General features: G+C 35.2%; 1 protein-coding gene across 1 annotated transcript in view; it reads left to right on the top strand.

Annotated features, from left to right (window-relative positions):
- The window catches only part of LOC6040719 (cadherin-86C), a 313,005-nt gene that overhangs the window by 282,864 nt on the left and 5,763 nt on the right, over nt 1-24,378 (top strand). Inside the window, exons 8-16 of the mRNA XM_038266437.1 lie at nt 10,293-10,442; nt 10,502-10,616; nt 10,682-10,874; nt 11,078-11,321; nt 13,474-14,538; nt 14,600-14,730; nt 18,262-18,352; nt 18,811-19,079; nt 24,123-24,364. Coding sequence (XP_038122365.1) covers nt 10,293-10,442; nt 10,502-10,616; nt 10,682-10,874; nt 11,078-11,321; nt 13,474-14,538; nt 14,600-14,730; nt 18,262-18,352; nt 18,811-19,079; nt 24,123-24,364 — 2,500 coding nt within the window. The remainder of the gene's footprint in view (nt 1-10,292; nt 10,443-10,501; nt 10,617-10,681; nt 10,875-11,077; nt 11,322-13,473; nt 14,539-14,599; nt 14,731-18,261; nt 18,353-18,810; nt 19,080-24,122; nt 24,365-24,378) is intronic.

Here is a 24,378-nt window from a genome sequence, read left to right on the forward strand (position 1 = left end):
TCGGTTATCCGAAGTCCTTCGAACTTCGGATAATCGAAACTTTGGATAATCGAGGCTTCGGCTAGTCGAATTTGGATTGTAAAATTAATAGCCCTCCTTTATTTGCATTAAAACCTTTAAACTGTTAATACATGTTTTTTCTCTACATTTTTCAAAATTTATCATAATTTCTCAAAAATATTTAGATTTTGTTTTCAAAAACGAAAGCATTTAATATGAAAAACATTTGAGTGAATTTTGACTATTATCAGAAATACAATTCTAATTTTATCGTTTTGGTTTTAAGAATATGGTTAGTTACATATCTAAGACCTTAGAGAAAATGCTTGAGAAATATCTGTGTGTATTTTTTATTACTTTTTCGTAAACCTTTTTCCGAAACCGCTCGTCCAAAATGCTTTCTTTTGGTCACATTTTTAGTTTCCACCGTGGCCAATCTCCAATTTTTATTTAATATATCAAAAATCGGAAGATCAACTAAGTGAATACTTATTATCAACTAATTTTCACTTTGTGCATGAGCTTGCGATTTTTAAAGGAAGAAATAAAATGATAAAGATATTCAAAACGTTAAAAAAATTTAAGCTTGGATTCAAAAACTTTGAAATTAAATTAATTAAACATCACTTTCAAATTATATAATTTCTGATTTTTTGGATTTTACAGATTAGAATTTGCATTTTGAAAATTTTAAAATTTCTTTATTATTTTTTTGTAATTTCTTATTTTTGAATATCAATTTTAAATATTTTCCAAAGTTTATGTTGCCACCTTTTCAAAATGGACCAAAAACAGAGAGCAAATACAATATTTAAAAAAAAATAGCTTCACAATTTTAATGGAAATAACTTATTTCGATTAAGTCTTTTTAGGACCAGCGACCAGGTTGGTCCGGAAAACAAATTTGAAATGTTTTTCCTGCTTTGATAATCATATACGACATGTTTGGGCTCGTTTAAAAATATTTAGAATTTTTGTAACATGTCGCGGAACCGCGGAAAGTTTTGACATAGGACTATGTCTCTACTTACTATATTGGGGGGCCAGTTCAGAAATTCAATCCAAAGCGTCACTTTTAAGCGTTAAAAAAGGGGACATTTTGAACGCTTATATCTTTTTTCCCTGTGAATCAATCCAGATGGTTGGACCACCAATCGAAAGAGGAAGACTTCAGCTATTGTTTAACTACATAGATTGTCTGACTAAACATAGTTAAAGCACTTAAAACATGCAATCAAAATGAGTAATTTTTCAGTACAAATCGGACAGATGACCAATCAGAGCAAGCGTATGCATTCGAGACCGCGCCCCTTTTGTGCCGTTCTCCGGCTGTGCCGCTATTTAAGCAGAAAATTTCGCAAAAGCAAGTCACTTTGGAACGAGCACTCGAACTGTGCACGTCGGGTCGGCGCGGAGCAGCAGCAGCAGCGGCCAATAGAAGAAGAGGACCAGCAACCAGAAGGAAGAACCACCGGCAGCAGAAGGAGGAAATTCGAGCGAAGCGGACGGCGTGGAAGCCGCTATGATGCGGCGGTTCTCATGAAAAATGGCCAATTCGACAGTGGTGAAAAAAAAAAGCTGGAGTGGCCGGTGCCCACGAAGAAGGTTCCCCCGGGGCCTGGGGGGACATTTACAGAAACATACGAGTTGTGGCAATATGGGTATCAAATTCATGGTTTTTGATACTGTATATAAAAATTGACATTCCGACAGTAGTGGCCACAACTTTGAGTGACCGGTGATCTCAAAGCAGGTTTCCCCGGGGCCCGGAGGGTCTTTAACAGAACCATACGAGTTGTGGCAATATGGATATCAAAATTCATGGTTTTTGATACTGAACATGAAAATTGACATTTCGACCTTAGTGGCCACAACCTGGAGTGGCCGGTGCCCTCATGGAAGGTTCACCTTGGGAGAACATTTATGACAATTTTGCCGACAAATCTATGAAACAAAATAAAATAATCTTATTTCAGATTTCACTAGCAATCCAAAAACACATTTAAATTGTTTGGTCCTATGTCTTTCGGTTATGTCTCTGACATACCATCTTGAACTTTTTTTCTCACGAAAAAAGGATTTCGCCATCAGCTAGATATTTTGAAAACTAATGATGCAAAACAACTGTACTGATTTAAAGTGTGTTTTGAACACTTTTAAAATAATAAAACCATAGCTTGTAGTTTTGATTTGTAACCCTCTCAACTTTGGTCAGAGTTTAGTGACATAAACTTCAGAATAATATTCGCAACGGCTAATTGAAGATTTAAAAATTTTACACTTTCAAATTTCTAAATTTTCATAATTTTTGATTTAAATCTTTTTGGTATAAGACAAAAAAATGCCAGAAATCAAAAATAAAATAATAAAAACATAAAAAATTTAAGATAACAATTCAACAGAATAATATCAAAAAATCTGAAATTCCAAAAATTAAAAAATCTAAAACTGAAAAATTAATAAAATAATTGATACTTAAGAAATCCTAAACTAAAAAAAAATATCATTTTAAAATTAAGTTATTCAAAATCCAATAAATTATGTTTTTTCAATCTTAATTTTTGGATGCTTTAAATATTTTTATGTTTGAATTCTAGTATTCCTAAATTAATTTATATTTACCAGAAAATTAAGTGATTCTTGTAATGGCTTTTCCCTTATTTCAGCATTTTAAGATTCAGCGTTTTGATAGTCAGCTTCATGAGGCAATTCTTCAATATTATTTAAGCGAATACATTATTTTCAAACGTTATTTTCAGTCGCATCCAAATAAACAAATCAAAATCTCATCAACACATATTGCTCCCGAAGAAATATCAAACGACGCTTTTTGTTTCTGTTCCTTTTCAGCTGCGTACCGCTTAAGAGAAGTCTTTTCGTAAACCTTTTCTTGACCGTTCCTTGAGATTTTTTGTATGGAGTTTTAAGAGTCTCCGTACTACAGGACATTTTTTAAAATTTTCGTTTGAAAGTAAAATATAGTTCTTGTAGCAAAATTCAGACTAAGATTTGATTTACAGGAAAAATGTAATTGATTTTAGAATTCTTACATAAAGTATTCTTTACTTTTAAAACAAAAATTTTAGATAATAATTACACATGATAATTTCAAAAAAAATTAGAAATTCCAAAAATGAAAAAAATCAAATACTTAAAAAAATATAAAATAATTACAACTAAAAAAATCCTTAAATTATATTAAAAAAACATTTTTATCATTTTTAAATAAAGATATTCAAAAAATAATTTTCAATCATTTCAATAAATTATGTTTTAATAATCTTATTTTTTTGATGCTTCGAATATTGGTATGTTTGAATTCAAGTGCAAACTAAGATTAGATTTACAGGATAAAACTAATCAATTTATGAATTCTTACATAAATTTTTCTTTATTTTTAATTTAGCAACGTTTCGTAAATATAAAATTTCTAAACCATAAAATGTGCAGGATTTTGTTCCTAGAGTCAAGATATTGCTTGAACAAGCATCGATTTTAATAAATGGTTACAATCCTAAATTATTAAACATGTATATAGATTAAAATTTTATTAAAAATTATCTTTAGAATTGAGATCTGATTAAATTTTTTGTCATGTTTTAAAATTTTATTTTTGCTCAAATTTTGGACCAATTTTCAGAATACAATGAGTAATGAATTTGAAAATGGCGTTTAGTCGGAATATTAAAGTTAAACATGATTCGTTTTAATGTTTGATGCAATCGAGGAAAATTTTAACGGTTACATATGCATTTAAAAATGGTTACATATGCATTATTAACAACTCTTCCAGTGAATATTTGGCGTTAAAAATTAATTTAATACATTTTATCTAAATTTTTTAACACATTAAAATTAAACACAGGCACTGATTTTGTTTTCTTCAAATATATAATTATTATAGGCCTACACAGAAAAAAAATGTGAATTTACTCGACACGGAAAAAATGAATCATATGTAAACTCAGTTGATGTAAACTTGAGATTCGACGTAATTTTTTTTTTGTTGCCATGGAGACACTTCAGAAGCTGAAATTTCAACGATTTTATTTTTTTGTATTTCATTAAAATTATTTATTTTTGAGAGCACCAGGAGCTTCGCAAAATATGAAATGGCTTCAATAGCTTAGAACAATTAAAATAAAACATTGTTTAAGTTTGTTTATAAAATTTTAAGAAAAACAAATATTCCAGTTATGAGTTTTATGTTGTGCTAGAAAAAATGTTAGATAAACCATCACAATTATCACACAGCTGAAAATGTAAATCCAGACGGTTTAAAATTTCTCTTAGTATAAAATACAGAAAACATAATACTTATGGTTAGATAAATCGATATTTCTTTTAAAAAAAATTTATGCTTTCAAAAATTTGATTCAAGTTAAGTATATTTTAAATTTAGCGACGTTTATCACGAAATTGGATTACAATTAAACAATTCAAGAAAATGTTAAAAAACACTTTCTCTACTCCTTTAATACAAACTAGCTGTTAAAATAAAGAAAAAAATGACGAACGAGCTTCTTCAATAAATACATTGATAACTTAATATGAAAATCTTCGAAAACTTTTTTGCATACATTACATTAAAATTTTACAATTCATCTCAATAATTATACCACAAACCAAGTGATGGTATAAATGATTTTTTTTTGTTGGGTTGAGACCACTGCGACCATGACTTTGATCTATTGCGGTATACCCATTTTATTATCGCAGTCTTCAGGATGACACGTTACCATTTAGGGTGACTGTCATTGGCTGACGTTGCGGTATGCCCCATTCAGGTATAATTTCTAAAATGAAATCAACTACCTTACTGGGGTTTTCTTGCCAGATCTCTTTAGGGCTTAAAATAGGCCTGTTAAGAATCTGCCTTCGCCTTGCAGATAGTGCGCTGCAGTCGCATATTAGATGTTTTGATGTTTCGGTTTCACAGTCACAGAACCGACAGATATCTATTTGACAAAGACCTAGCTTTTTCAAATGATATCTAGACGGACAGTGTCCTGTTATAAGCCCGATATAGATATTTAGATATTTCTTGTTCAGATTGAGTATTTTTTTTTTTTTTTTTGAGTAGAGGGAGTGATGAACTCCCTAGATTGTCTCAGTAATTGTGTTTTCGTCCAGTTTAACTGAATCGTCTTTTCCTCATGTTTTACAAACTCCATTTTTAATACGCTTTTTGAGACCCCGCAGAAGGGTTCTGGGCCAATGATTTGCTGATTTTTATACTCCTTGAATTTTTGCACCCAAGCCCTCCCGAACAAAAATCCTGGCTACGGCCCTGGGTGATAATGTCGGTCAATTATCATGGGTGACGAAGATTTTCGGCTCAATCAAATAAGGGTGTTTGCTTGTGTTTGTGTTTGTGTGCGCGTTAAGTGTGTCACCGCACTGAGTAAATATTTGAGTAGCGTTAGTCAGAGCACTAACCCTCGCTCTATCTTAATAGAATAATCTAAATGGTGTCCCCCCGAGGGGAACAGCGAAACCCCCGTCTCACTACATATTATGACAAATGACGGCTGAAACATTGCGCTCGTGAAATTAAATGTAAATATGGCGAAAAAATCTCGGTCCCGTTTGGCACATGTCACCGAGCAAAATCGTGCGTGTGACATGCTCTGTTGACACAATGACCTAAAATGAATATTTGTTGGTTAGAGTGTAGCGATGCAAACAAAGAACTGTCATTCTTGAACTTTCCCCAAAAAAATAATGTTTAAACATAATAATTGCAAAACGTCACCTTTGACAGCGAGCATGTCAACAACGCCACTAAAGAGTGAGTCAAACTGGGCCGCGCTTTCTGCCCAACAGATGGCGTGGACATATGATTAATCATAACTCGCGCCGCATAGATCTGCGCGCACGGATCAATATGTTCTGCGAAATTGCAGTCTGCAACTCGCGACTGATCCAATCAAATTCGTTGCAATGGCGGCGTTTCTTTAGCGTACCCATGTGTCAAAAGCTTGATCTATTTGAATTTAATTTGCTTTGAAGTGCTGCTTTGGGGCTGGTTGCAGCTCAAAAACAAATACGAGGACCCTGGAATGCGCGGACATGGGCCCCATTGGGGGGTCTGTTGCATCCACGTGGGTTGGTTTTGTTGACTTGTTTTTTCTTACAATTAACTACCCTATTGTCAAGCGGTGTGTTTGTTTTTGCTTTCAGTTCAATTGCCTTGCAGTAATTGGCTGTCGTAACGAGTCAATTGCAGTTGATGAACTATTTGAAAGTAAGACGAATGACTAATCAGCTTTCATGAAACAGATTTAATTTCTTTGTGACAAATTGAAGGAGGTGAATATCGTTTAATTGAGTTCCTGTTATCTTAATAATCTCAATTAAAATAAAACCTGTCATTCTCCTCAAAAGCGAGTTATAATCTTTAAGCATGCATGTTTTCATGTCCAAAACAAACAGCTGTCAAACGGAGCCTAGGCATATAGATAAGATCTAGAGCAACACGAGAAAAGGACAGATAAGCATTTTGACAGATGGAACTATTTTGCAAATTTTAAGACAACCGGTATCTTTTCCACAAAACTCGAAATTTAAAACAATAGCGCTGGCCTTCCCAGCCACCTTTTATCACTCCAGGTATTGTTAAATAGTTACCTGTTGTATCGGAATTTGCAAAAAAGTTCTAGCAGTCAAAATGCTTATGCAACTTTTTCAAATGTTGCTCCAGAGATAAGGTATGGGGGGATTTGAGCTATTGATATTTAGCCCGAAATGGAGAATTTTTAGAAAAAAATAAATAAATTATTTAACAAAATGGCAAAAAAATGCCAAAAAAAGTGGCAGATTTTATAATTTTGGAGCAAAAAATATAACAAAATGCTTGGGAGGACAAAAAGCATAGCATAGCATAGCATTACGGGTCTGCACCATGCTGTTGGGGGTACAAAATGCTTGGGAGGACAAAAACTTGAATTAAAATTTGCAATGGCTCAAAGTAAAACAAAAAAAAGGCATAACAATAATAAAAAAAATCAGTAATTAAAAGAAATTAAATTTCCATAAAATTAAAAATAAGTAAAAATTTAGATGTGTCTATTAATTTTCGGCAAAAAAACGGATTGAGAAACTCAAACATTGAAAAAAATTAAATAAAAAATAAAAAAAAATTAATCAAATATCCATTAATAAAATAACAATTAAAATTAAAAAAAATAAACACAATCAAGAAATTTTTATTTTTTTGAATTAAAAAAATGGATAAAAGAACTGTAATGAAATTTCAAGATCTGAAAATTCAGAAATTGATTAATTCAAAAATACAAAAATTCTAAATTCAAAAAAAATCAATATGAAAATTAAATGATATGAAAATTCCTAGATATCAAAATTTAATTTTAGGAATAAATAAAAACAATTAATCAAAATTGCGAAGGTAAAAATGTTTTAAATTGTATGTTGAAAATTTAAAAATTTCAAATGAAACATTCAATGGCTTGGAAAATTTAAAGCAAATTGAAATAAAGATATTCAAAATTTAAAAAAAAATATTCATAAATTAAAAATATTTCTGATTAAAAATTCCAACATTTCAAAATCATTAAATAATAAATATGAAAATACTGATTTTTAAAAATTCAAGCAAACAAATTTTTAATAATACAAAAATACTGAAATTTTATACTTAAATTTTCAGCATTTTATGAATTAAGGAATAAAAATTACAAATTCAAATTCAGAAGTTTAAATGTAAGAAAAGTCGTGAAATCGAAAAAAATAAAAGTTAAAAATGTGATAAAACGTATAGTGACTTTTATTTCTTAATTTTTTAGGAAACTTGAAATAAAATTAGCAATAGCCTAAAGTAAAACATAGAGAAAAGCGTGGGGCGAAATCATAACAATTTCCATTTAATTTACCAGCAAAAAATTGAATTTAAAGCATTTAAAAATATAAATATTCCGTCATTAACAATTTTTAAAACAGGAAAAAAAATCTGAATTCTGTTATTTTTCTTTTATCACAGAAAAACAAATATCCATACATTTGAAAATTAAAAATATTGAACTTGATACATTGACAGTATAAATTTCTTGTGTTTTAACCAAAAAATTGAATAAAAACATTTTTTTAATTAAAATATTAAAAAATTCAGAAATAAATAACTTTAAAAGTACTAGAATTCTTAATATAAAACAATCTTTATTCGAAAATAAGAAGCATTAAAATTAAATAAAAACAACTAATCAAAAATCAATGGTTTTTTTAATTGTACTTTTAAAATTTTATAATTAAATGCCTAAAAACTCTTCAGTTTGATTTTTTAATTGAATAGAAAATTTCAAAATATTTCAATTTGAAAAATCAATGATGAAACATTTAATATTTATAAATACAGAAAATTAAAACTTCAACAACACAATTGTTTTAAAATCAAAAAATAATTAAATTCAGAAAAATTAAGATTCCAAAAATTTTAAATTTTCAAATTTAAGATCTTATTTATTTAAGAATTTAAGAATCTAAAACTTAATAGCAAATCAGAATTTAAAATGTTCCAAAGTAGGAAATATAAAAAAAAAACATTCAAAAACATTCAACCATTCAAACATTCAAAAATGCAAAAACATTAAATTTAAGAGATTCAAGAGTTCGAAAATATACAAATTTATATAAAATACAAATTTTATAAAAATAAATAAATTATAAATTCAAGAGAATGAAAAAATAAATTCAGTTGGTCAATGCCAAAATTTGACATCAAAACCGAATTCATAATCACGATATTATTATTTTTCGCCAAGTTTGAATTTGGGTTATTATTACATTGGATTTTTGTAATTTTCTGAAAAATATTTTGCTACTCCCCGATTTTCGAGAAAAAATATGAAGGTCGGCGACATACACTTTGAAAAATATTTGCAACAGTTTAACAATGTGTTACTGATTGAGAGTGAAAAACATTCATAAAAATTGAGGACATTTTTGTTTTTTAGCTATTATCGCAAATTTTCTAAGAACTTTATTATAAAATCATTGCCTCGATCCAATTAAAACGCTCTCCACTGGTCAAACGGTCCTTATTCCACAACCCGCCAGTACCATTCATCTTACTCAAAACTGTTCCTGGACGCGGGGTCCGTCGCACGTACGTGTCACATGTGACCACGCTCCAAACACTCATTCATTAAACCCCGCGGAAAGGCCATAAATCACGCCACACGCCAAACAATACTCCTTGACTTGTCACCACAAATCATCTCCCGGTGCAGTTCGTTCTAAGCAGGACATCGCGTCGCTAACTCACCGTGTGATTAGCAACCCTCTCACAGTCCTTAACCTATCGCGCCGGTACAAATGCGCCACTTTGCCCGCGATCGCGGCTGTCATTTGTCATCCTGCAATGTGAGAACCTGTGGGAAAAGTGACTATTCTCACACCTGGATTGTAACGCGTGTAACCATAACCTATGATTTTGAATTACACCTTTGTCTTTGAAACACACACTTTTGCTGTCGATCATCGCGCGATCAATAACAATCATTGTGGTTCGATTTTGACATAGAGTTGCAAGCAAGACTGAGTACGTCTCATTGTTTGACAGATCGAAATCAAGGTAGCTAAAGGTGAGGTGAGGAATTGTCAAAGCGTCACGCAATCTCGAATCGAACTCTATGACTCCAGAACCTTTTCCGTTCCTTTGTTTACGATCCGTTTGCCGTGACCATAACCTTACCGTTTTCGTTGCGCGTGGGATGATTGTAGTTTGTGTTCCAAACCAGTTCCACTTTCGGCCGCTGCGCGGCGCTAATGGACCTGGCAAATGACAGCGCAAGGCGCTCCGACGGCGTCGCCGCTTTTAATTATGTAGATGAATGGCGACGAGTGGAAATGGAACTGGAACAGAAATAAAATTTAACCAGAGCTGCGGATTTGCATAAATTTACATCTGCTTTTCCGTAGCCGGCGGCGGGCTCCCTTCGGAAATCGTTCGCATATGTGTGTTCACACGCTAATAGAAATCGAACACGATGTAATCAATTTACTTTGTGGCATTTAAAACGCGCGTTTCTAATTTGCCTGACTGATGGCAGCACTGATTTTTGACATTTCTCGGCGTGGCCTTGGGCTGTAATTATCGCGCCGTTGTCTATAGAGTTATCTAAGCCCGCTCTCACGCACACTAGCACGCCATTTGTTTTGCTGGACGGTACAAAATTTAACCTCACTTTTTTTTCGTGTACGTACACGCAATACATGCGCACGTAGATAACTCTATTATCCGGCTTTAATGGCTGCCATTCTTTATTCTTCGACAGGACGCCTATGCCGAACCAGGGCAGGACTCGCGGAACATTGCCGGCCTGGAGGTGGTCATCATCGTGGAGGACGTGCAGGACGTTCCGCCGGTGTTTACGGTGGCGCCACCTGTTACGCGGTTGCCGCCGGGACTGATTCCGGGCGATAAGGTAAGATGGCGCTTTGTTGACAGTGCAGTGTTGTCAACTAATGGGAATTGCTTCCACAGGTGCTGCAAGTCCACGCCGAGGATGGCGACAAGGGCGTTCCCAGGGAGATCCGGTACGGACTGGTCTCGGAGGGCAATCCGTTTACGTCGTTCTTCGAAATCAACGAAACTAGCGGTTAGTAGTGCGGGTTCAAGTTGTCAACAAACAAAAAATACTCATTAAAATCAATCAATATTCAGGTGAAATCTCGCTGCTTCGCCCGCTGGACGACATCCTGGCGCTCACGCACGTTGGCGATCCGGTCCTGCTGACCGTTATCGCCGAGGAGGTCAAGGTTGCCCGTGACGAACCGCCGGCGATGGCCACCACCGTCCAGCTGGCGTTTTTCCTACCGGAACGCAGCAACTCGCCGCCGTACTTTGAAAATGACCAGTGAGTATGACACAGTAAACTGCCGATGGTTTGACAACCAAGAACAAGAAAGTTGTGTAAACATTGACGTTGTCAAACCATCGAACCTCCACTGTTCCCGCTATCTGTTTAATGACGATCTGCACGCAAGGCCGGAAATTGACCTAAACCCCTTAACTAATGACCCAAATCAATAACCGGCGACGATTGTTATCTTTCCCCAGTTACGTCACACGGTTGGAGGAGAACGCAGCCCCCGGGACGGTGCTGTCCTTTACCGATCCGTACACGCCAAGGGTGATGGACGACGACGCGGGGAAGAACGGCGTGTTTTCGCTTACGCTGATCGGGAACAACGGGACGTTCGAGATTTCGCCGAATGTGGCCGAGGGGCACGCGAACTTTGTGATTCGAGTGCGGGACAACGTGATGCTGGATTACGAGGCGGCGGAGTATGTGCACTTTCAGGTAAGGAACCTTTTGTTTGGTTATAATTTTGATTTAAACATTGATAAACTGGCTGCACTGCTAGGAAGTAATTTGATTTAAACAGATTCTGATACTTCTTAAAACATTTCAAATTCTTAAAATTCTTAAAATTCTTAAATTTCTTAAAATTCTTAAAATTCTTAAAATTCTTAAAATTCTTAAAATTCTTAAAATTCTTAAAATTCTTAAAATTCTTAAAATTCTTAAAATTCTTAAAATTCTTAAAATTCTTAAAATTCTTAAAATTCTTAAAATTCTTAAAATTCTTAAAATTCTTAAAATTCTTAATTAAAATTCTTAAAATTCTTAAAATTCTTAAAATTCTTAAAATTCTTAAAATTCTTAAAATTCTTAAAATTCTTAAAATTCTTAAAATTCTTAAAATACTTCAAATTCTTAAAATTCTCAAAATTCTTAAAATTCTTAAAATTCTTAAAATTCTTAAAATTCTTAAAATTCTTAAAATTCTTAAAATTCTTAAAATTCTTAAAATTCTTAAAATTCTTAAAATACTTCAAATTCTTAAAATTCTTAAAATTCTTAAAATTCTTAAAATTCTTAAAATTCTTAAAATTCTTAAGATTCTTAAAATTCTTAAAATTCATAAAATTCATAAAATTCTTAAAATTCTTAAAATTTTTAAAATTCTTAAAATTCTTAAAATTCTTAAAATTCTTAAAATCCTTAAAATTTTTAAAATTCTATAAATTCTTCAAATTTTTCAAATTCTTCAAATTTTTCAAATTCTTCAAATTCTTCAAATTCTTCAAATTCTTAAAATTCTTAAAATTCTTAAAATTCGCAAAATTCTTAAAATTCTTAAAATTCTTAAAATTCTTAAAATTCTTAAAATTCTTAAAATTCTTAAAATTCTTAAAATTCTTAAAATTCTTAAAATTCTTAAAATTCTTAAAATTCTTAAAATTTTCAAAATTCTTAAAATTCTTAAAATTCTTAAAATTCTTAAAATTCTTAAAATTCTTAAAATTCTTAAAATTCTTAAAATTCTTAAAATTCTTAAAATTCTTAAAATTCTTAAAATTCTTAAAATTCTTAAAATTCTTAAAATTCTTAAAATTCTTAAAATTCTTAAAATTCTTAAAATTCTTAAAATTCTTAAAATTCTTAAAATTCTTAAAATTCTTAAAATTCTTAAAATTCTTAAAATTCTTAAAATTCTTAAAATTCTTAAAATTCTTAAAATTCTTAAAATTCTTAAAATTCTTAAAATTCTTAAAATTCTTAAAATTCTTAAAATTCTTAAAATTCTTGAAATTCTTAAAATTCTTAAAATTCTTAAAATTCTTAAAATTCTTAAAATTCTTAAAATTCTTAAAATTCTTAAAATTCTTAAAATTCTTAAAATTCTTAAAATTCTTAAAATTCTTAAAATTCTTGAAATTCTTAAAATTCTTAAAATAAAAAAAAAACATAAAAATCAGAAAAATTCTGAAATGTTCAGAAATAAAACAGAAAAATTAAGAAAAATTCATAAAAGTTCAGTAAAAATCAGAAAAATTCAGGAAAATTCAGAAAATTTCAGGAAAATTTAGAAAAGTTCAGAAAAGTTCAGAAAAATTTAGAAAAATTCAGAGAAGTTCAGAAAAAATAAGGAAACTTCAAAAAAATCAGAAAAATTTTGAAAAATTCAAATTAATTCAGAAAAATTCAGAAAAAAATCGAAAAAATTTAAAAAATAATCAGAAAAATTCGGTAAAATTTAGAAAAAATTAGAAAAAAACAAAAAAATAAAAAAAAATCAGAAAAATTCAGATAAATAAAAAAAAATTAAAAATTCAGAAAAAATCAAAAAAAGTTAAGAAAAAAATAGAAAATCTCAGAAAAATTCAAAAAGATTTTGAAAAAATCCGGAAAATTCATAAAAATGAAGAGAATTGTAAAAAAAATCAGAAAAAATCTAAAGAATCAGAAAGATTCAGAAAAATTTCGTATAAATTATACTCAATATCTTAAAATATAATAATTCTTATAATTCTGAAAATAATTAAAAAAATTTAAAAAATTCTGAAAGTTTTCGGAATTTTAGATTTTTTAGGAATTATAATAAATGAAGAATTTTTCATTCGGGAAAAAAAATTAACGCAAATTTCATTCTACCCTCACTCATCAGATCGTCGCACAGGAGCTCGGCCCCGCCACAAACCTGTCCGCCGCGGTCAACGTATCGGTGTACCTCTCCGACGTCAACGACAACGCGCCCGTCTTCGAGCAGAACGACTACATCGTCGACCTGCCGGAAAACATGACCGCCGGGACGCGCGTCGTGCAGGTTCACGCCACGGACGTGGACACGGGGCTGGGCGGGAAGATCCGGTACACGCAGATTTTGGGCCCGCAGAACACTTCGCTCAACTTGGATCCGAGTTCGGGGGTCATTACGGTGGCGACGAGCAACCACGGGTTCGATCGGGAGTTGATGCCGGAGTATCATTTGTACGTGGAGGCTCGGGATGACGACGGGATTGGGAATCGGGCGCAGGTTCTGTTGGTTATCCGGTTGATTGACGTGAACGACGAGACTCCGACGTTTGAGAAGAGTTTGTACGAGTTCATTTTGTCGCAGAACTTGCGGAACTTTACCGTGCCGGCGTTCATCAAAGCGATTGATGGTGATGCCGAGGCGCCGAACAATGAGGTTCGGTACGAGCTGATCTACGGCAATTACGAAAACAAGTTCGAGCTTCATCCGATCACTGGAGAACTGAAGCTTACGTCGGCATTGGTTCGTCGAGCCAAGTCCACTCGCCAACGGCGTCAAACTAGTCAGCAACAGGGTCAACAGGAGTCGGAGGTGTTCGTGTTGACGGCACGGGCCTTCGATCTGGGCGTGCCGGTGCGTTTCTCCACGACGACGATCCGTGTGTACCCGCCGGAGAGCCGAACGCGCACGATGACCTTCATCGTGCCTGGCCACGATCCGGACCGGGCCAAGGTGCAGGAAACGCTCGCGGATGTAACAGGCGGGAAGGTCATCATTCAGGAGATCCGACCGTACAGCGGCACGACTGCGGTGCCCGGGGCCACCGACATCGGCGGCGACAGCAAGGACCGCAGCCTGGTCCTGGCGACCATCCTGTACGATGGTGACTCCGTGGTGGACATTGCCCGCATCCAGCAAAGACTGTCCGTCAACGGAACCGTGACGAATGCCATCAGCCAGGACGAGCGGAGTGCGGTGAGTGTCACGTCACGTCTGGAAACGAAGGTCACAACCTAACCTCTTCTAATTTTTTTAGATCCTCTACAAGGCGGAGAATCGGGTGCTCTTCTGGCTGCTAATCTTCCTCGCCATCCTGCTGGCTCTGGGCATCCTAACGCTGCTGCTGTGCTGCATCTGTCCGTGGTGCCCTCTGTACGCGGCCACGAGGTAGGTTTTCTTCAAAATTCCCCCTCAAAACCCCCCCTCAAAAGAATACACATACCACACACTTCAAGAGCTATGTCGTTGAAGGAGACCATCTCCGAGTCGAATTTCCCGTTCCTCCACTAACACAGCTGTTTGGTTGTTTTGTTTCTTTGGTTCTGTTTTGGAGCTCAGTCTCTTTTCATAGTTAATTTTCTACCTTTTCCACTGCCACTAACCCCACATTTACATTTTACACACCCGCCGAGAGCACATTTCGAGGTTTTTATGTTTAAATTTAGCAGAATTGTTTGTTTTGTAATCCTTTTCCTTCCTTGCTAAAACAACTTTTCGTAGGGAAGATTGCTTTTAAAATTGATATATTTGTAATTGTCTTCAAACCAGAAGCAAACATTTTATCAATTCAGTCAACTCTGTGGTTGTTGATCTTCTCGGTCTCAATACATACTGTTACGATGATAGGTTCAGGCATCTTTTTCATCAGAATACGTAAGAACGGCAACTGTTGCGTTACAGACATCATCTCTACTCGGGAAGTATGATTCAAGTACCTAGAATGTGACGCCAATGACAACGCTTGACATCTTCATAAATTTTGGACTGATACCACTGATAGATTGGTCCATGTTCTTTGTCAGAAAACGCTGTCCTCCGACACCCAAAATTTGGCCAATGAACTGGTTTGGATACGGCATTGCTAAAGCAGTCATGTTCATGTACATCGGTGAATTCATCAGCTGGCTCCTTCTTCATTAGAATGCCGTGTTTTTTTTTCTGGCTGACCGTTGTCCTTTCCGGGATCTTGCAATAACTCGCTGGTGCCAGTTCTTTCTGCCGCTCGTACGTTTTAAGCTTCGCTGTGTTGTTCAATAATTCGTGGAGCTCGGTCTCGAACATTGCTAAGATTCCGGGCCGGGATGCGTCTCGCTGGGGCTTCCGGTGCCAAGCTTCCCGCTCCGACTCCTCCGATTCCGTACTCACTGAAAAATGTAAAAAAATACATGTGAATATTTTTGGCCTGATCACGATAAGAATATTCGGAAATTGTCACAAATCGTGGGTATTCATTTAATAATCAAACATTAATACTTGCACTTGCAAAAAAATTGATCCTCACTGGCCCGCACTTGGAATCGAATGAAAGTGTCAGCTGGAACTATCTTGCAAATTCCGAGACAATATGTGATTATTCACAAATCTCGAAATTTACAACAAAAGCCACCACGTATGCTCTAACTCTAATGCCAACCCAAGTTATATTGTTGAAGTGATTCTGATTTACCGGTAGATTTTTGTAAATATTTAGTTGGCGTCGAACTGTCAAAAATTGATCGCAGTAAGTGGTAAATACTTTCCTACCACAGTTTTGTGTGTGATCAATGTGGTAGAGTAGTATAGGGCAGGCATAGAATTGAAAGTTTTTCGTGGCCAACTCGCACAGGAGCATGCAATAATATGACAAAGTCATATTAAAAAGTGACGCACTGTCACATTTTACACGGGACTCACACATACTATCAAGTCGTACGTTTGGTAGTGTGTGTGTGAGCTCCGTGTAGAGAGGGCGTCAAACTTAAAAGTGACCCCGTTCGTTTCAGGTGGTTTCAGTGTAGTTTTAATTTTTACTGCGAGATGGCGCCACCACTGATTGAAAGTTCCATATTTCCACCAGATGGCGCAAAGCATTGAAGAATAAAATCGTAAAAATCAAATTCCGTTTCAAACGCAACAACCGGTTCCGTGTTCGAACCATTTTTTTGCCAAGATGGAGGTCAATCATATTCAATTGGCATTCATAAGCTTAACGACATGCGACACCTAGTGTTGAGTAGCAGAACAGAGCGAAGAATGTCGATTGAAATTTCCGCCCTTTGAGGTTATGTATGCGAATTCTGTTTTGTTAAATTCCAGCGTTCAAAACAACTTTTGAGCAAAAATTCGAACTGATACTTTGTTAACTTTTGATGCTCTATCATTTTAAACAATATTATTTCTTCAAATTTATTTTTTTTTTAAATTTATTTTTTGCGTTAATTTATAGAGGGCAAAAAGTTTACACTCGTACTACTTGAATTTTTTCTCAAAAGTTGTTCTAAGAGCTGTAAATTCAATTTTTAGTTTGCATTCCTATGTAACCGAACAGCGAAAATTTGAATCGTCATTCTTCGATGCTTTGCGCCATCTGTCGGAATTTTTGAGCTTTTAATCGCGAATCAGACCACGCGTTAAGCTTCCTATTAAGCGATGCTATTTGGTTGCGTTAAAAGCTCTTCTAGGAGCTTATGGTTTTAAGTGAGCTTTTTGCATTCCTTATGGCACTTGACAGCTACAACACTCTTGGTTTTAATGGAGCATGCGATACAACCGTTTGGTATGGCCATCTGGTTTATAAGACTCTCTTAAAACTTTCATAAAACCTTATCAAAAGCCAGTTGGCTTTTATTTTCACCAAGTTTTATGCCCGAGGCATAAAACCTTGTTAGAACCTTATTGTTAGCTTTTGCTTATTGGTTGCCGAAATAAAGCTTATAAGCAATCAAGATGCTACCATAAACCTCCATAAAACTAGGTGGTGTTACTTGGGTTATTAACTAAATAAATAATTATTAGGCGTCACTATGGTGGCAATGAAAAATTTAAATTTTGGAAAATATTTAGAGGGGGGGTATCTCTTAATATTCTTTAAGTAAAAATAAGAAACTGTGCTAATTTTGAGCCAATTCGGTAAAGAAAAATTTGCAAAAATGTATGGGAAAAGCAACAATTGCAACCAACTTTGTCGAAGACCGCAAAACGATCCGAGTCAACCCTGACGAGAAGACGTTTTTATATGAAAATATTTTTTTCACCAACTTTAACGATCTGTATATCTACCCATAACCCTTAACCGATTTCGCTCACGATTTTGAAAGTAACTTATGTTTGCCTAAGGAATCGAATTATAAGGTATCCCTGAGGGCGATTTTATTTTATTTTATCGATATTTTTCCTGGTTTTTAATAAATTTAATTTAACAATCAAGTATGTTTTTAGATTATTTTGGAACTGAGCACAGTATTTTTTTCTGAAAAAGTAGATTAGTTTAGTAGAAAAATAACAGTAAAATGTATTCTCAGTAAATTTTCCGTTCGTTTTATCACTCTCGTGTATCATCGACTAAGCGCTTCCTTTCTATTGCACGTAAAACCTCTCTCACCAATACCAATGCCACCACCACCACTTCAACCTCCGCTGCACCGCCACATCACCAATACCATCATCATTATCTATTGTTCTCTGCACCATAATAAACATCATTCTACCACCACAACCACCATCAAAGTCAGCAAACCATTCAAAGTGCACCGCACCAGCCCCAGAACTAAAACAATAATCGTGATTGTTCTCTTTGTTTTTTTTCTTCTCTTCTCTTTTTATACACACACTGATGTACTGATCCGCGATTACAATCAAACCAAACCAAACCAAAAAAATCCTTCACGAAAATCTAACCTGAAAAAAAAAACCAAAACGCCACACACAACACGCGTGTAGAAAAAGAGTAATTAGAGTCAATAGTATCGAAGATGATGTGCACCTTGTTCACAGAGAGCAAGGCATTGGAAAACAGTCAAAATCTGTTCAGGTAGTGATGTGTGATTCCGTACTTTTTCTCTCTCTCTTTCTTTATTCTCTCCCCGCTCTGGTTTTTCTTTTGTTCCTTGCTCTCTCACTCGTCTCGTCGAGTGGGCGCGCTCGCTATTGTTCTCTCCTCTTTTGTTTTGTTTTGCTTGTACACTTGTACCGCTTTCTGTCCTGTTTTCATTCCCTCTTCTTTTGTTTTTGTTTTGGTATGTGCTACTAACCTTGAACGAAGTATACTAACCTTGAGCCGCTTAACTCTTTCATTTGCCACTAATATCTTGTCCTTTGGTTTTTCTATTTGTTGTACTTTCCCAATATTCAACTCTTTTTACTAAACGAAAGATTTCTTCTTTTTTTTCTTCCGCCCCTCTCCGTTTTTTTATTGTTTTGACGTTTCCAACGTTCTGGTGTATTGGTGGGCGCGCGTGCGAAACAAAAACCCAACCCCAAAAACAAAAGGTCGCGGAATGGATGGGACGAAGAGAAGCCTGGTCGGCGGATAGATCGTCCGATTCCCGTACCAAGCCGACGCGTTGGGAATTTAGAGGAAGACGACACGCTAACAAAGCCGCACTAGCAGAGGCAGCAGGCCATGACAACCGAGGGCACACGATCGAGGACGACGAAGATGGCGGCGGCGGCGACAGTGGCAGAATGGTGGGAGTCAGCGATAAGAAAACGATGACCGACGGTAGTGGTAAAACGAAAGAGCAGACTGTTAAGATTAGGTTAGTAGATCCCCCCTGCTCGCGGCGGCTAGTGGTGGTGCGAAGGTACTAGGAGAATGATGGTGGTGGTGGTGATGGTGGAAAGAGTGTGGACAAAATGGCCGACGGCAAAATGGTCGATATGAATGTGGTGTTTGTGTGAGAGAAAACGTGCAAAAGAGGTGTAATGTAGGCGTAGTATTAGTACTAATCCCAGTGTAGAGCGTCGCTACCCAGAAATTACTTCCAACTCACGTAACGAACAGTATTTAGAGATCTAAAAGTATTACTAGTTTTAATTCAAATGTTAAGCTACTTCTTCAAAACTATTTAGCACCAGACTAGAACTGCCATGAAATAATCGTATAACACAACTCTAATCACAATTTCTTGATTTCTGACTTTTGACTTCGTCTTACTCGAAGGTTGATCCATTTCAAGTAGTACCTATTTTGACAAAAACTCCCCGCTAATGACCAACTAGCGTTTTAGTTGAGGTAGTATCACGATTAATCCAGAGTCCTGTTTTTTTTTCTTTCATTTTACTTAAATTTTGGCGATATTATACTGAAATCCCTTTTTATGGGGATGTGAGTCAAAAGATCGAAAGTCATAATGTCTAAAAAACGTTACTTAATCCACCATTAGGTGGTTTATGCCTTCCTCACATTTTGAGTGTAATGCTAGGTAATATCTGAGACCCGGCCTTTAAAAAGTTCATAAATAACACTTAAGTGCTTATAACTTTTGATAGGGTCTTCAGATCTTCAATCTACTGATTTCGTTGGAAAGGTCTTTTGATTACCTATCCAACGACATGTCGCATGATAGATCCAAACAACGTTTTCATCGAAATATATGAGATCCGGCCTCTAAAAAGTTCATAAATAGCACTTAAATGCTTATAACTTTTGATAGGGTTGTCAGATCTCTAATCTTTTGAACTCGTTGCAAAGGTCTTTTGAATACCTTTCTAAAAATGTATAACATGACTAGGTTTCTCACAAAACCACCCTTTTTACAATCTTCCGGACATTTGTTAAATTCGTTTTTTAGCATAACTTTTGAAGTACTTAACTAAACTTAATCATTTTCAATAGCGACTTATGGGACCCCAAGATGGATCAAATGAGACCAAAACGGTCCAAATCGAGTCAGCCAGTGCCGATATAACTCGCATTAACAAAAGGTTGAACGAGGCGCTCAAAAGATCCGGTTCACTATAAAGAGCACACAAACCATGGCTCATTTTTTCAAAAATGACTATTTTTTGAGACACTTTGGCCACTAATGCGTTAACTTTCATCATCATTACCGTGTAGAACAAATCCTTGCGCAAGTTTTGCTATATAATTGAAGTTTTGAGCAACCTGATGCTCAGAACAGCTCTTCAAGTTCGGCATTTTTTTTTTTCGAAATGTTGGCTCCAGCGATCTTTTATTTTTTGGACTTGTTGAAATGTCATTTTAAAAACTGTCTAAAAATGTATAACATGACGAGATTTCTTACAAAAACCATCCTTTTCATTATCTTCCGGACTTTAGTGAAAATCGTTGTTTCAACATAATTTTCAATATTATCTTATAAGACTCCAAGACGAATCGAAAAAGACTAAATCGGACAAAAATCGGACAATGTTATACTAAATTTAAACATTTTTGACCTTTTGTTCTTTCGCTCTATTGTCATCGTCATATTTCGATCGCTTTCGATTTTTTGTCAACATGTCTACTCTGGATGAAAATTTGAACTCGTCGCTGCAATTTTAATTAGTTTTTGAAGCAAAATAACACATTTTTTATATTAAAGAAAATTTATATATATTATTCAGTACTTGTTCGTTAACTGGGCTGAACGAAAAATTACGAGGGGACCACCGATGCATGACTTATTGAACATGACTTTTGCATCCATTAAACCCTCGGTTATTTCGGTTTGTTTTGGTTTTTGACGTTTGCTGCTTTTTAACTGAGCTACGACCCAGTTACCGAGCGCCCAGTTAAACAATGCCCAGTTACCGAGAGCTGCTCGCTAACTGGGCTGAAGGAAAAATGGCGAGGAAACCTTTTACTAAATATAATACAAAATTAAAAATTACAAAAAAAATGTCCACAGCTAATTTTCCGAGTTTTCTTGAATTGTGACTTGAAACTTCATAAAAACTTTAAAAAAATGTTTTATTTATTACACTTGATTTATGCATCCATTGCCCCCTCGGTCATTTTGGTTTGTTTTTGTTTTTTGACGTTTATCTGCTATTTGAGTGAGCTTCAGCGCTCAGTTAAACAAAGAATAATTTTATTCTTTTTGAATTATCGAATTACAGAAGCATTCATACAATCAAACTTTGATATGATTTTATTTATTTTTTCTTTGTATAAATCATAACTTATCTAATGTTGCTGATTGGCTTTATATTATTTTTCTTCAATATTCATAAGTATAAAAAGCCCCGGGAGTCTTGACCAAATTTCCCGGGAATCGAGAGGTTAAGAAATGGCAGATTTGTAACTGTTTTAAAATTCCAATCAACATGTGTTGTTTGACTTCTGTTTATGAAAAATGTTGACTTTTATTTTAAAAATTGTTCCAATGATTTCTCAAATGAGAGGAAGAAAAAGATTAGACATTGACACCACTGTACAGTGGTCCAGATCGCAAAATCAAGTGGAAAATGGATTTTCCGAAAAATTGTGAAGTTTTGGAGCTTTAGTGTCTTCAGAAGAGTTGCAAATGACAAGGGGCAACTTTTGGTTTGGTTGAAAATTAGGGTGGCTCATGATTAGGATGATTTTGAAAATCTAACTTTTCAGGAATATTTTTGGGATTTTTTTCGTCTTCTAGAAAATTGTTGGGCTTGCCAATTCAAGTAACTTTGTCGAAGACACCAAAATTGTATCTCGAAATCTACGCCTTCTATGACCAAATTTAAAGAAAGTATCTGAGCAAACCTTCAAAAATCAGTTTTTTGAACGTGGCAATTCAGGGTTAAGTTTAAGAGAAAAGTAATGTTTGGGGCACTTGTAGAGCTAAATAAACACGAACATTTTTATTTTTTGACAAAAAGATGCAAATTAAAAACTTAAAACTGGCCATATTTTGGGTTTGAATAATATTTTTTGATGGAAACCCAAAAATATGACCAAAAAATCGATTTTCGACATATATTTTGTCAATTTTCAAATTTCGTTAGGGTGGTCCCATATGGTTTTCCCTTGAAAATTAGACTTTTTCAAATGAAGATATCTCATGTTTAAAGAAAAACACCCCTGAAATTTTTGCAGCGTGCGCCTTTTCGAGATATTAAAGTTTTAAATTTACACCTTTTTGCCTTCCTCACGTTGCTGAGGAAAGGCTATAAAATCACTCGAAAAATGAACTTCTCAATTAGACCTCCTAGACCCACCTTCATGTATAACTATCGACTCAGAATCAAATTCTGAGCAAATGTCTGTGTGTGTGGTGGGATGTTGATCAAAAAATTGTCACTCGATTATCTCGACATTGGCTGAACCGATTTTGCCCGTTTTGGCGTCATAAGTCGCTATTAAAAATTATGTAGTTTAGTTAAGTACTTTAAAAGTTATGCTAAAAAACGATTTTACAAAAGTCCGGAATATTGTAAAAAGGGTGGTTTTTGTAAGAAAACCCGTCATGCTATACATTTTCAGAAAGGAATTTAAAAGACTTTTCCAACGCGTCCAAGACATTGAAGATCTGACAAATCTATCAAAAGTTATAAGCACTTAAGTGTTATTTATACGCTTTTTGGAGGCCGGATCTCAAATATGTTGATGAAAACGTTGTCCGGATCTCTCATGCGACCTATCGTTGGATAGGTATTCATAAGAGCTTTCCAACGCGTCCAAAACATTGAAGATCTGACAACCCTATCAAAAGTTATAAGCACTTAAGTGTTATTTACGCACTTTTTCGAGGCCGGATCTCAGATATTTTGATGAAAACGTTGTGCGGATCTATCATGCGACCTATCGTAGAATGGGTATTCAAAAGAACTTTCTGACGCGTCTAAAACATTGAAGATTTGACAACCCTATCAAAAGTTATAAGCACTTAAGTGTTATTTACGCAATTTTTGCATTTTGGATGGCACCCTTCAAATGTGAGGAAGGCGCCAACCACCTAAGGGTGAATTAAGTAACGTTTTTACCATAATTTGGCTACAAGTTTCAAGTCCAGATTGACTCGTCAAAAAATGAAAATGTTCGTTTTTTTGAGTTCTAAAAGTGCTCCCAGTATCACTTTTCTCTAAAACTTAACCCTGAATTGCCACGTTCAAAAAACTGATTTTTGAAGGTTTGCTCAAATGCTTTTTATAAATTTGGTCGTAGAAGGCGTAGATTACGAGATAAAATGGGGACCGACGTTTTACTTCACCATCCGAAAGAAGCTCAGTGGATAAGGCGGGAATCGAACCCGCGTCTCATAGCATCATCGGGATCGGCAGCCGAAGCCGCTACCCCTGCGCCACGAGACCCACCAGCCTCAGCCTGGAATAGGCGCTAAATTTTAGCGATAAAATGTCTAAAGAAAATCTTCCAAAATGTTATGTACCGCTCAGATTTATTCAAAATGTTAACTTAGTGAATGTAGACCAAAAGAATGCAATTCAAAGTATGTTAAACTGCAGAATCACTGTTAAACTTGATTTCGAAACAATATTCGTTAAACTTTGTAACTTTCAAACAACAAATAAAAAGTTAATTAACAATTACTTAAAACGTGACTTATTTCTACCCTGACTGTGTCTTACTCTGCTCAATCCGCTCAATCTAACATTAAACTAAAAGTATGACCACAAAACGAGCATAAGCTCACCTTTTGACACAGTCAGCATAGTCACAGCAAAACATGTGCTGCAGCGCCGGAACATGCCTACCGGATGTCCTTGACCCGGTTTCGGCGCGTCCTTGGCGGGGAAGTCATAAAATCTCAGTAGTCGGGGGTGGCCACTGCGGTCAGCATGCTGGTTTTATCTTGCAACTTTTTTAAGTGTGTGTCAAATTGGAAACATGGCGGCGGTGGTGTCGGTGGCGGTGACAGAAATGAATACAAATCCAAATCAGCAAAGGATGGCGGCGGTGGTGTCGGTGGCGGTGACGGTTTGCACCGTTCCCGCAGCAACCTGCTGAACAACGAGCAGGTCGCGCGCGACATGTACGTGGAGGACGTGGACGAGCACGATCCGGAGTACCAGTCGCTGAAGCGGGTGCACCGGGACCGGGACCAGCACCAGCAGACGCAGATTGACGACGACTCGATGCGGCGGCACGAGATGGACTCTTGAAGCAGCTTTAGC

This window comes from Culex quinquefasciatus, chromosome 1, assembly GCF_015732765.1.
Source record: "Culex quinquefasciatus strain JHB chromosome 1, VPISU_Cqui_1.0_pri_paternal, whole genome shotgun sequence".
NCBI lineage: Eukaryota > Metazoa > Arthropoda > Insecta > Diptera > Culicidae > Culex > Culex quinquefasciatus.